The sequence below is a fragment of the Peromyscus leucopus genome, chromosome 8a (genome assembly GCF_004664715.2).
Source record: "Peromyscus leucopus breed LL Stock chromosome 8a, UCI_PerLeu_2.1, whole genome shotgun sequence".
NCBI classification, from domain to species: Eukaryota; Metazoa; Chordata; class Mammalia; order Rodentia; family Cricetidae; genus Peromyscus; species Peromyscus leucopus.
This window is the reverse complement of record NC_051085.1, coordinates 25,319,531-25,332,792: the sequence shown is the minus strand read 5'-3', so window position 1 is coordinate 25,332,792 and position 13,262 is coordinate 25,319,531. Positions and strand designations below refer to the sequence as shown.

Below are 13,262 nucleotides of genomic sequence, written 5' to 3'. Positions count from 1 at the left end.
GTGACCAAATCCCTGACAAGAAGTAGGTTTCAGGGAAGGAAGTATTTTGAGGGGATGCATGGGAGGGCGTGACAACAATGAGTGTGCCCAACTAGCTTTCTGAGTGTATTAACAAATTCATCTGGGAGACCACAGGCCAAGTCTTCCCTTCTCAGTGAAATATTTCTGGGAATGTCCTCAAAGAAACACCAAGAGGTGTGTCTCCTGGGCAATTCCTGTTCTTCCAAGCTGACAGTGAAGAATAATCATCCCAACTGACAAAGTCAATGGCTGCCTTGAAATGACTGGCTCTTCTTAGTATTTCTTTTTAACTTCCTTTCTAGGAATATAAGCACACATATTTCTGAAAGGCAGGGTACTACCATATTGTAAAACTCCAAGACAGCCTTCATATTCATGAAAGATATGGTTCAAATAGTTACCCAATAAGCCACCTATAATGAACTAAACCTCTAACATATCCCCAATGGGTTTGACAACTTTCATTTTTGGAATAGACAACTGGTGACAGTCTTCTTCAAACATTTCAAAGTTTCTATGTGGAAGAGTTAAAGTCATTGCTTTCTATATTATCCCAAGGGCTAAAGGAGTTTATATGCCTATCCTATAGGAACATAAATGATTATTAGTATAATGAAGAGTATGTTAGCAACAAGAATTACTAAAAAAATAAAACAAGTCACCATAAATTATTCCTGTTTAAATGCTTAAAATAAATGGAATTCCTTCAATGAACAGGTTCAGAGATAGTTTGAACAGTCACTCAGTAAAACTGTGATTGTAGAGTCATCATGGTAGTACTTTAGTAATATGAGGTTGTGTTTGAGTTACAAACTCACACTGAGATGTTAAAATTCAACAGATTTTTAGATTTAAGTTCACATTATAGCTATCTTTAAGATATATAAGTCTATGGTCACTATCAAAGTATGTTTTTGTGCCTTAGTGTAGACAACTGCTCTGGAATAAATGGAGAATGGGTGATTATATTCTTTTGCTATATTTCTTTTGATCAAGAGTTTGCTAGCAAATTAGCCCAAGGATTACAATCTTCAAAAGTAAATAACATCCAAAAGGGGTTAAAGGAAACAAGTTAAATCAGAGAGCAAGCCTGTCTGGAGATAAATCATCTGTGCTAAGCAATCTTTAAATGATGGAGGGTCAACAGGAACTTTATGTGGAAGATGATTATTAGGTCATGTCTGAGTCCATTGGAAATGTGTCATAATTGAATCATGATAGCAGGACCAAGTGGTAGAATATACTACAGATGTTTGTCATCTCACTCATGGAGAATACTGGCCAAACCTGTTCATGACTATATAGATACATATAGCATGCATCATAGCATCCAGGTAAACTGTGCCTGAGCACTGTCTAATACAATTCAGAGGAGAATAATGTGGGAATCAGAATCTCACTGTAAGTTGCAGTTAGAACTATTACTGTTATGTTGATTAAAATGTATATAATCAGAACACCTATGCTGCTGGTACCATCAAGAGAGCCAAGTTAACAACTCCAATGAACTCTGTGTATTAGGTCTCTTTTTAAACTCTTGAACTGCTTGAGACTACCTCTGCATCCCTGTTTGGCTGTAGTCATATGCTTCTACTTAATACTCAAGAGATGCTTCTCTATGGTGAAGACTCAATTTATTTTGTTATTCTAGTCCACTCTACACTTGTATTTTGAGAAACTGCAATTAAAATGAATTACAGAAATTGAGGAAAAATACATACAAAATACTAATTTCTATTAGTTATGTCAATGAACCTTGTCTTCAAAATGCCCATATAAATTTCTAAAAACTTTCCTCTTGAATTCCATAGTATAATTCACAAGTATAATTGCCAATTAAGTGCCTTATTAATGCTAATGACCTTTGGGAAATGTATACCATGGTAAAGCTTTACTTTTATGTATTGTGTGTGCATTTTAGAGTACATTTGAGGCCCTGGATAATCAACATAGCCAGTACATTCATATTCATTAAGTGAGAAGTAGAGAACAGCTTTATGACTTTTGGTCTATAGTAGCTTTGCTTAACATCTCAGTTATAAAACTTAGGCAGGCTTTTAACAGTCATAACCCATATTTGAAACAAAATCCAATGAGCCAACTCCTAAGAAACTTATTATTTTAATGTCATTTTGTTGCTTGAAATTTGAGTAAAATGAAGGGATGTATGGTCAGCACTAATATCAGGTGATAAAGAACTACAAATCTGTCCCATTATCACAGAATACAAAAGGATTTGGGACTACACAAGAGAAATATCCATTTCATACCAAACACCCCTCCATCTTTTTACTGTGGCAATCATTGACATAGAGAGCTCAAAGACTACATCAGTCATAATGAGCTTGCGCAAAACCCTATAGTACATTCTTTAAAATTATGTTAAATTAACAAACTTTGCCATTTAAGAAACTGAATTATTCCTCCCCAATTAGTACAATAAGTAAAACTCTTATGACTGAATTTGTATCTAGCTGGAAAATTCAGCTCTTTTTAAAATTGCTGGTCCTACTAACATTTTAATCTTTTTTTCTTTTTTTCTCTTAAAGTTCAGGGTTTTTTTTTTTTCCAATCCGTAAGGTCTTTCCTTGCTTTTGTTTGTTCAGATTTGATTTGATTTTGTTTTATTTGATAGAGGGTCTCACCATTTAGCCTTGGCTGACCTGGAATTTGCTGTGTGGAATAGGCTGGCCTTCAACTCACAGAAATATACCTGCTTCTGCCTCCTGAGTGCTGAGAGTAAAGGTGTGTGCCACTACCTCGGCCGCAAATCCAGATTTTCAAAACTTCGCCTACATACACTGCAACGTCTTGTACACTGCTATTTTTAGGCTTCATTTCCTGGATAATATTTTAACCCTTAATTAACTAGGAGAATCCCACATTCTTCAAGGCTGTGGAGACCATTCACTAATAATTTTGAGAGCACTCATCATTACTTTTATTACTCTTTTTGACTGATATGTTGGGGTAGGAAAAGCATGGACTTGAAAGATCGATTCTTATTAACAATCAGGGTCTTATTCTACTGCTAGGTAAGCAATGGGCTAGCTAATTCATGTACCTAGTGATCTCAATGTTGTGCTGGAACAACATGTCCATTTACTTTTAGGCAGATTTTTCAGATGGTGGAAAAGAATTTGTCTTGATCTTGGAATAGATAGCAATGTCCTTTTATAGTAGGCTGGCCATACAAATATCTATTCCAGTCATAGTTCCTTTTAAGCTTCATTCATATGGTGAATTATCTAGAAAAAAATCAAAGAACTCTCTCTAATAGTATCTTTAATGTCTATCAATCATGATGCTTAGGGACACATATCTAATATAATAATTTCATACATACAGGCTTCCTTTATGGATATGCTGCTTCCTAATAATGTATACTGGTCTTGAACATAGAATCATCAACATATTTACAAGGAGCAAAGGCAACCAGTATGGTTCTCTTATACATTGTCATATACTAGAAACCGTATTTTTCAGGTAAGACTTCCTAAAGCATCCATATCTATCACAAATCTTCACATGAGGTCCACTGCAAAGTCCATCATATACAACCAAATATAATGGAAAGTAGCAGTCAAGCCTGGTGGTGTATGCCTGTAATCCCATCTACTCAAGATACTGAGGATGCAAGATTTAGACCAGCCTGGGCAATTTTGTGAGATCCTGTCTCAAAATAAAAAAAACTTTTGGGTATGGCTATGTAGCCCAGCTGCGGAATGATTACCCTGTGACAAGTCTTTCTCTGTCCTGCCAGCCAGCTCCCAAATAATGACACAGAGACTTGTTATTAATTAGGAAAGCATGGCTTTAGCTTAGGCTTGTTTTTAACTAGCTCTTATAACTTAACCTATTTCTATCAGTCTACCTTCTGTCATGTACCACTCATCCTGCTTCTTCTGGGTCTCCTGGCATCTCTCCCATGCCTGCATTCGTCTCCTACTTCCTCTCTCTCTGACTGGAAGTCTCGCCTATAGCTCCTGTGTATTTGGCAATTCAGCTCTTGATTAAATCCATCACAGCAATATATCTTCACACAGTGTACAAAAATCCCACAGCATTACCCAGCATGCATAAGGCCATCGGTTCAATCCCTTGTAACTAACGTGGAAAAATAAAAGTAGAAATCACATCAAAGAACCCTTTACCTTCTTTAGAGTACTTAAAAGGCAGCCTCATAATCTGACATGTGCTTGTCTCTTTGATAGTAAACACACCAATAGAAAATACACCTCACATCAACCCTTGAGTAAGACATGCTGATGTAGAAAGACAGTTATACAATCATTCTAATTTGTTAACATTTACAGTAAAGGTTAGTAATGAAGACACTCACAGGGATCTAGTATGGACAAAAACTACATAGTGGCTCTGAGGGGTGGGATTGGGAGGGGAGGGTTTGTACATTTAGCTAACGTCTTTTTTCTAGGAAATCATAATAAATCCCCGAATGCACATGATGTCAATAATAAAAAGAAATTGCCCCAATTCAAGCTGTGATGATAATCCTCAAAGGTCTGTGAGGAAGTGTGTACAAAGTGCTAGTAGAACACAGGAGTGCTCAGGGATCATGCTTGTGTACGCTGGTTTAATAAAATGCCGATTGGCCAGTGGCCAGGCAGGAAGTATAGGAGGGATAAGCAGACAGAGAGAATTCTGGGAAGCGGAAGGCTGAGTCAGAAGATGCCAGCCCACCATCCAGGGAGGGGCATGTAACGGCACACAGGTAAAGCCAAGGAACACATGGCGACGTATAGTTTACCAGAAATGGGCTGAGTTTAAGTGTAAGAGCTAGTTAGTAGTTAGCCTGAGCTAATGGCCAAGCAGTTTTAATTAATATAAGCCTCTGTGTGTTTACATGGGTCTGAGTGGGGCGGGACAGGACACAAGAAAACTTCTGGTTACAGAGGAGAGAACAAACATTTCTTTAGGTTGGATATAAGGAGGTTTTGAGGATGAGTGTTAGCTGAATCTTCAGGGTCAGTTGAGCAGGGACAGGTTGGTGAGGAGGTAAAGGAATGAAGGACAAGCACAGCTTGGGGCATGGTGTGTTTGAACACTGAGCAGAAAACCTACAAACAGCGGAGCTTCCTCTTTCCTGACTGCCACACATTTTTAACTTTGAGAGGAAATGGAAGGGGAAAAAAAATCTGTAGAACCAATCGTTTCGGCTGTTCCTATGTGATCATAGCATTTCTTATATGAATTGTCAAGCAAGGGATGAGCTTATAAAAGGATATTAATGTGTCGTTTTTATCGAGCAAAGAAGCATTACAGAAAAGGTGATTTCAAAGGCACATGGTTCTTTCATTACAGCCTTCAGGGGCAATTTTTGATCACTGAAAACAGGCTGCTTTGTTCCAGTTTGCTCTGATGTTTGGCATTATCCTGAATACATATGCTCTGACTTGGAAAGAATCAGTCTGTAAAGATTTAATAGATTTGAGACTTGCATATTCAAAATACATGTCTCCTGGTTAAAATGGAATGAAAACTACTTGAATATGTATGTCTATGCATAAGCAAACATACTTCAGACACACATCTCAGCAAAAGTTTAAGAAGCAATCACACATATGTGTTTATTCTGAGCTCATGGAAGTTGCCTATTTTTAAAATTCATCATTATATTAAACCTCAGGGAAAAATATATTTTAGGAGGTATTATATTGGTAAGAATAAAGTATGGGAAACTTGCCTGATTCTGGGATCTACAAGTAGCTAGCTATATGGCTTTGTTATCTGTCACTGACACAACTTCTTCATTTTGGGGGCCCCTGAGCAGCCTTTCAAGTATAGAAGTGGTGAGGATGTGGTTCAGCTGGTAGAGTGTTTGCCTCACATGTTCAAAGACCTGGGGTGCATCTCCAGCACCATGTTGACTGCACATGGCAGCACCTGGGACACATGAAGCAGGAAAATCAGAAGTCTATGGACTTCTCGGGCTGCATTATGAGTTGAAGACCAGCCTGGAGTACACAAGACATTGAGGAGGGTGGGAGGGAGAGAGAGGGAGAAAGGGGAGAGAGGAAGGGGAGAGAGGGGGGAGAGAGAGAAAGGTGAGAAAGAGAGAGAGAAAGGAGAGAGAGAGAGAGAGAGAGAGAGAGAGAGAGAGAGAGAGAGAGAGAGAGAGAGAGAGAGAGAGGTGTTTCCTGGTTAGAAACAAAATGGTAGTCACATGTTAAAAGAGGAATTTTCTGTTAGCATTTGCATGGTGTTCTTATTTCTAATATTAATAAAAGAACTGAATTTCCCTTTTATTTTTAAGGAGAGAGAAAGATGCTTAGGATGAGACTAAAAACTTTTAATGTGTTGGCTAGAAAGCATAATTTTATTGTCACAGAATTCTCCGGCTTCTCGCCCTTACAGACTGATATATAATCTTGCACAAATTTATCTTTTGAATTTTGGATCCTTTTGAACCTGTAAAAGAAGATGGCATTTTCTGCCATTCAATTGGCTATAAATCATATGGAAGAATAGACACTCATTGTACAGCAATTAAGGGCAACACTTTCAGCTAAAAGGTGTTCAGTTAAATTATGTCCTATTTCACTCGATAAAGAAAAAAATCTTTCCTTAACATTTACATATCTCAAATCCTTTTCCTGTTCCCCACCTCGGTGACACCCAAGGTTTTCTCTGGGAGGGTGGCCCATGCTCCTCTGATTTGTTTTGCCACAATATCAAAACAGGTTGTTTCAGTTGTGTGCTTGCAGACCAGTGCTTTACAAACCTTAATGTACTTATTAATCATCTGGGGAGCTTGTTAAGAATGCAGGTTCTGAATCAGCAACTCTGGCCAAGATTCTAACAAGCTCCCGGGTGACACGGTGGACCACAGTTTGGGTAGTTAATGTCTAGAGTGCAAATGACCTCTTATTAAATTGGTATTTTGTTCTGGGACCCTGATAACTGGAAATGTAGATTCCCTAACTTTAAAGTTACTTCAGACCATTGTTTTGTGCATTGTAAATTTAATAAAAAACTGAATAATTTTGACTTCCTCCACCTATTCCTTCTTAAAACAAGACAAAACTAAACTAAAAAACACTTCACTTCTCTTACTTTATGATTTAGACACAAGAAACTACTTAAAGTTTCCAGAATGTGTCAGGTTTTTTTTTTTTGTTTGTTTGTTTTTATATCTTAGGACCTTTCTAATACTATTGCTTCTGCCCATTTTTGCATTATGTGACCCTTCCTTTAAAGTCCACACCAGCCATTGTCTCCTTCAGGATTCCTTCTCCTTTGCTCTTTCCCATGGAAATGAAACACTTCTGAGACTTCACAATACTCTGCATTTCCTACGTTATGGCTTCTTCCTGGTCTTTTTCAATGGTCTGCCTACCTGCCCACTCTTTGCAGGACCATGCTTCCGAGGGAAAAGACTATACATTTCATCCCTGATGCCTACTGCCACTCACAAGGCCTAAGACATTCAGGTTACTGACTGAGTGAAAAGGGGAGCCTGGATATATTGTAATCATACAAAAATATAAAGCAATATTTTTTCTAGTGAACCTTAAACTAGAATTGGGAGTAATAAAAACCAAACTCACGAAAAGTTAAATACAGGATGATGTAATAGTAATGGTATAAAATGTTAGTATGTGATTTAGCATAGCATATAACTGTTCTTAGTTCACTAACAATAAATGTTGCATGGATTTTTTGAGTTATTTATTTTATCCCTCAGCTTATTAAAAAAAAAAAAAAGGACTTGAGACTGGTAACTCTATGTACTCAGGTTAATAAAGGCACAAGAACAGAAGTAGTTAAGAGAACAGTGTGAGAGGGCAAATGGGGGCTGTGGATCAGATACTCAAAGCTTGAGGACCTGACAAGCTGATCCTCAGGACGGATGTTCTCAGTACAGGATGCTCACATGCTGGACTTCCATTTCCACTCTGCTTGGGAGCCTCACCTCCACGAGACTGTTAGCCTCTCTCTTGTCCTTTGGGCCACAGAGGTACTCTGGAAGAACAAGGAAGGTCAGAATATCTGTTTTCTTAGGTTGCCTAGAGGTGGCTGTGCTGCTACGTAAATTGTCCCTATGTAAGTCAAGTACTTTCAGATTCTTCGATTGTGTTATATCATGCTGCCTGTTGAGACATTGGTATAGTCATAGAGTGTTTTGAACTGGGTTAAATCCCAGCTTTATAAACTTTTATGAAAGCCATGAATGCCATAAGAGGGTTATAGTATGTATATCTATACCTATACCTATACTTATACCTATATATCAGACCAGAGTCTGTGAGGGCACTAAAGAAAAAAAATGGAAATAGAAAATTTACTTTTCAAAAGAGAAAAATTCAGAAGGCAGATAGAGCTAGCATTTTGTCCTCGTAGCCTTATATTTACCTTGATCAAGAAGCTTTGAGCCACTGTGCATGGAGGGACACGTTACTATTGTATTTACATGCTTGCAGTTGTACAATGCTCCTTACGCCAGTTGTAAGCTACTGTTCGTTTGTCATGCCATTGTCTACCAGAGAAGCCGCCTTGGGTTGTTCTCTTTATGACTAGGGCTGACTGCTCAGAACTGCGACCTCATCTTCCCTGATGTTCATGGTTTGATTGTTTCACTGCCCGTTCTCCTTCTATTTGGGAGACCATGGAAAGAAAATAAATGAATGAAAACCTTAACATTCGTATCCAGGATGAGAGGTTTGTCAAGAAGGAGGTTGAAATCATGAACCACAGTGATGCTACTCTGTTTTGCTGGGCTGCTCTGCCACCTATTGCCATAAAGGTATTGAACACTGTCTCCAGCTTGTCAAAAAGCAACAGACAAAAATGGCTAAGGAGACTTAAATTCATGATGATGAAGGGAACCAGATCTGAAAAATCAGTAGGGAGCTGTTAGTATGAAGCTCTGGTGTACAAGCCTGTCTGTCTTTGGGTCTTGGATTGTATCATAGCCCTGTTTGCAGTACTTACTCAAATTGCTGTTGACTCATATAGGCCTAATTCTGTGACCTGGCAAAAATGTGCCATAAATCCTGGCAGCGGGAGACCTGCGTGTAGTTTGACCTTGGATAAATGAGCTAAAAGTGATGAGCAAACTATAAATTCATTTAAAATAGTGAAAAAATAAGATTGTTTATACTTTGCCTAGTGGATAAAGTGAAAATCCAATGTTTCCTGGTGCATGGTGTACATTTTGAGACAGTCAGATTTAATTCCTGTTTATTAGGTGGCTAAGGGAAGAACTGAGTGAAAACATTTTATGTGAGGCTCTTGACATGGATTTTGGTTTTTACTGTTTAACCTTTTTTAAAAAAAGATTATTTTCTTTCTTTTCAGGGTCTATTTATGAAATGTTTGGCAACGAATGCTGTTTGTCAACAGGAGAAGTGATTAAAATCACAGGTCTCAAAATTAAGAAGATCATGGCTGAAATTTGTGAGGATAATACTAGAGATTCTGCATCCCAGAAGCCCTTTGAATTGCCCATGAATTTTCCAGGTATAGTTGATTGCAACCACTTCACAAACTATTAATAGTCATATGTAATCAAAACAATTGAAAACAAAGAAAAAATGGCCACTTTCATACTGCTTTTGGTGGTGTTGCTGCTGCTGTGGTTTTGAGACAGGTTCTTCCTAACTAAACCAGACTGGCCTTCACCTCAAGTTTGTCCTGCCTGGGATTGCAAGTCTGAAATGGTGATAACTGCCTGGGATAGGCTGTGTAGTTGGGTGGGTTGAAGAAGATAGAATTTCAAGAACTACAAAAGGAACCATGTTATGCATTTTTCATTTTTTTTTAATGTGGGAACTAGTCACTTTAGTTAACAAATGACCATTTACAAGTGTTTAGTGTGTCTTTAAAGTAAGATTATTTTTGATTGGTACATAGCAACATAAACATAATATTAATAAAGGAATGTAATATGAATTTATACATAATATTTAAATCAAGCTAAAGACCTCTATAGTCTCAATTAATTAATTTTTCCTTATGGTGAAAAATGTAAAAAACCTATCTATTAGTTCTTTGAAATGTACAGAACATAATTATTAGCCTTAGTCATCTGACTGTGCAATAACACACCAGAACTTCTGGTCCCTAGGAATGCATTTTGCCATGTGCATCACTAGATGTTCTAATGAGAGTCAGTAAATCTGTTAGCTGATCATGGTAGTGCATATTTATGATCCCAGCACTTTGAGACAGGTCAATCATGACTTTAAGGAGAATCTGGGCCACATAACAAGAACCTGCCCATATATCCCTCTCCAATAAAGTGATAAAAATGAAAAAGAAGTCAAAACTACATTTTCATGAGGGGCATTAAATTAATTAGCATCATTTAAACCCATCTACTTTATTTTTTTTTAATGATTACTGTAGTTCATTGCCTCACTGCCCACAGGATGTTACTGATCTGGTTGTTCCTTTTTATCTAGGTAATTCTATCCAGCTTTCCAATGCCATGCCTTATAGGAATTGGTTGCCCTCCATTCTATCATTAGATATGTATTTTTTATTTATATCCTGCGGTGTAAGTACCACAGCATGCATATCGTTAGGTAGTCACTAGTGATTCACTTGTCTTGTTCTCTAGACTATGGGCTGTCAAACTTTCTATAAATCACATTTTAAAGCCTTGTAGTCAGGTTGTTTTTCATAACTACCCTGCTACAATCTTGTGACATGAAGGTCATGACAGCTATCATACCAGTCAACTGATAACCATGGTTTTGGCTCAACAAAAACTTTAATATAAAAAGAAGGTGGCTAGCAGGATTTGGCCAGTCAACTTATTTGTTGATGTGTGCTCTACACTCCTAATTCCCAGACTTCATATTTCCACCATAGAGTACATTGAGAATAAATTCAACACCTGCCTATTGAATGAGCAAATGAGTAGTGAATGAAAAAATCACAAAAGCATTATAATGTAATGTGCTTCACAGTATGATTGATGTCTACCTGAGCTACATAGGATCAGTAGGTCAAGTTTCAGCATATAGATTTGGTAGCTGTACTTCCAACTCCACCAGCTTTTAGTTGTGTTACCTTGACAAGTTATTTACTTTCACCAAATGTAATATTAAATACTACTACTACTACTTGGCTCCTAGAGTCTGAAGGAAATTGTTAAAACATAATTAAAGTGCTTGTTATGACATCTGGAATATATCAAGGTCTATAAAATAATGATAGCATATTACTATTATTAGGATTCTTATGGATATCATTGGGAGAGTACAAAAATGCTCTTCAGAGAATATGATAAATAACCTGAGGTTTGGAGAGTAAAAATAAATTAGTTATATTTAGGAGAAGATTCTTCCAATGCCATTCTCTGTCCCTTTGAACCAAAAGCTTGCCTATTCTTTTATAGCCTTCCTGATCTTTCATAACATGGTTTTCAAACATGGCTACACAGTGAACTCCTCTAGGGAGACTAGAAAGTCATGACACATGAGGCATCCTGATTTATTTGGTTGATGTCTGGTCATGAAGTTTTCTCAAACTCCTAAGATGGTACTAACCTGAGTTGAGAACCAGTGCTTCATAACAAGTATTCCTAAATAATAAATTTAGATGTAATCTCTCTCTCTCTCTCTCTCTCTCTCTCTCTCTCTCTCTCTCTCTCTCTCTCTCTCTCTCTCCTTCTCTCTCCCCCTCTCTCTCCTTCTCCCTCTCCCTCCACATATATACTACATATACATGTCTCATATATCTATGTAACCCAGCCTAGCTTGGAACTTCCTTTGTAGAGGAGTCAGGCCTTAAACTCACATAGAGTGTGTACCCCTGTTTCCAAAATGTTGTCATTAGAGGCATGTGCTTTCAGACCCAGCCTAAATCACTATATTTTTATGCCTTAATTATTGTACTTATTGCAATTTATATGTAATTGGAGTTATATCTGTGCTTGTTGGACTAGTGTGATCTAAGAGATAACAAGGTGGCTAGGAGCAGAAGTGAAATCATTTATTGCTGTAATTCTCAGTCATCAGAACAAGATGTTCAGACTAAACATTCATTTATTTAAAAGGCTGAGAATCTTCAGATAGCTGAGGAGTGCCTTACTGGACTAATAGAAACATTTGGCTTTTGACTAAAGTCTAATTTAGGTTATGATTATTTGGAACATCCTTTGAGTTGCCAGTTAGCATGATATTTTTTCATTAATTGAGTAAAAAGTTTAAAGATATGTTTAATGAGTGACTCTTATAACAAGGGTCAGAATTAAAATAGAGGGATATAGTGACTAATGAAGGTTGGGGAATGCTTTCTACCAAAAATACTTCAAGATCCTATATAATGTTTCTTCGTTACTATCATTGGAGAAAACGATCAGACTCGAGGGCATTTTCATAAATCTCCACAGCAACATATGCTTCTTCTATATTAATTTTTTTCATTTAAATTCTGATTATATTTTAAAATTTAAAATTCCTGTAATATTTTAATGGGAATTTTTATTGACATATGTTCATTTTGCATAGTAAGGGGCTTCACTTCATAGACTATATCATGTACTTTGACTACATTCCCTTTCTTTCCCTTTCCTCACCTTTCCTATTGTTCCGATTCATTCCCCAACTCTTGCTTCTATATAAATACATATATAATATGCATATGTTGTATATAATATCACACACACACACACACACACACACACACACATATATATAGTTTTACATATCTGTGTGAAAGTCTAGGATCCACAAATAAATGAGCAATAAAAACATGTAATATTGTCATGTCTCTCAGCTGTGTCTGTCTTTCGGCAAATGTTATAATTTAATTCTTCTTCGTGGTAAAATATACACCACTGTGCATGTACAGCACAATTTGTTACCAGTTCATCTGTTGATGAACACTTAAGATGATTTTGTAACTTGCCTACTGTGGATAGTGTAGCAATAAACATACAGGTGACGTCTTTGTGGTATGTTGACTTAGAGACTTTGGGCATATACCTAGAAGTGATGTATTTGGGTCATATGCTAGTCCTATTTTCAGCTTACAGAGGAACTTCCATATTCATTTTTGTAGGGCTGGAATAATTAACATTTCCATTTGTTATTTATTTTCTTGATGATGACCATTCTGGCTGGAGGGAGATGGAATCTTAATGCTGTTTTATTGATTGATTGATTGATTGATTGATTGACTGATTGATTGATAGCAAGGGATTTTGAACATTTTATTCATGTGTTTATTGATCATTTGTACTTTATCTTTTGAAAGCTCTCTATTTGTTA

At 37.0% G+C, this 13,262-nt stretch overlaps 1 protein-coding gene across 1 annotated transcript in view; it reads left to right on the top strand.

Annotated features, from left to right (window-relative positions):
• Themis (thymocyte selection associated) overlaps nucleotides 1-13,262 on the top strand; it is a 188,492-nt gene that overhangs the window by 35,777 nt on the left and 139,453 nt on the right. Inside the window, exon 2 of the mRNA XM_028877336.2 lies at nucleotides 9,340-9,501. Within this exon, the coding sequence (XP_028733169.1) occupies nucleotides 9,340-9,501 (162 nt within the window). The remainder of the gene's footprint in view (nucleotides 1-9,339; nucleotides 9,502-13,262) is intronic.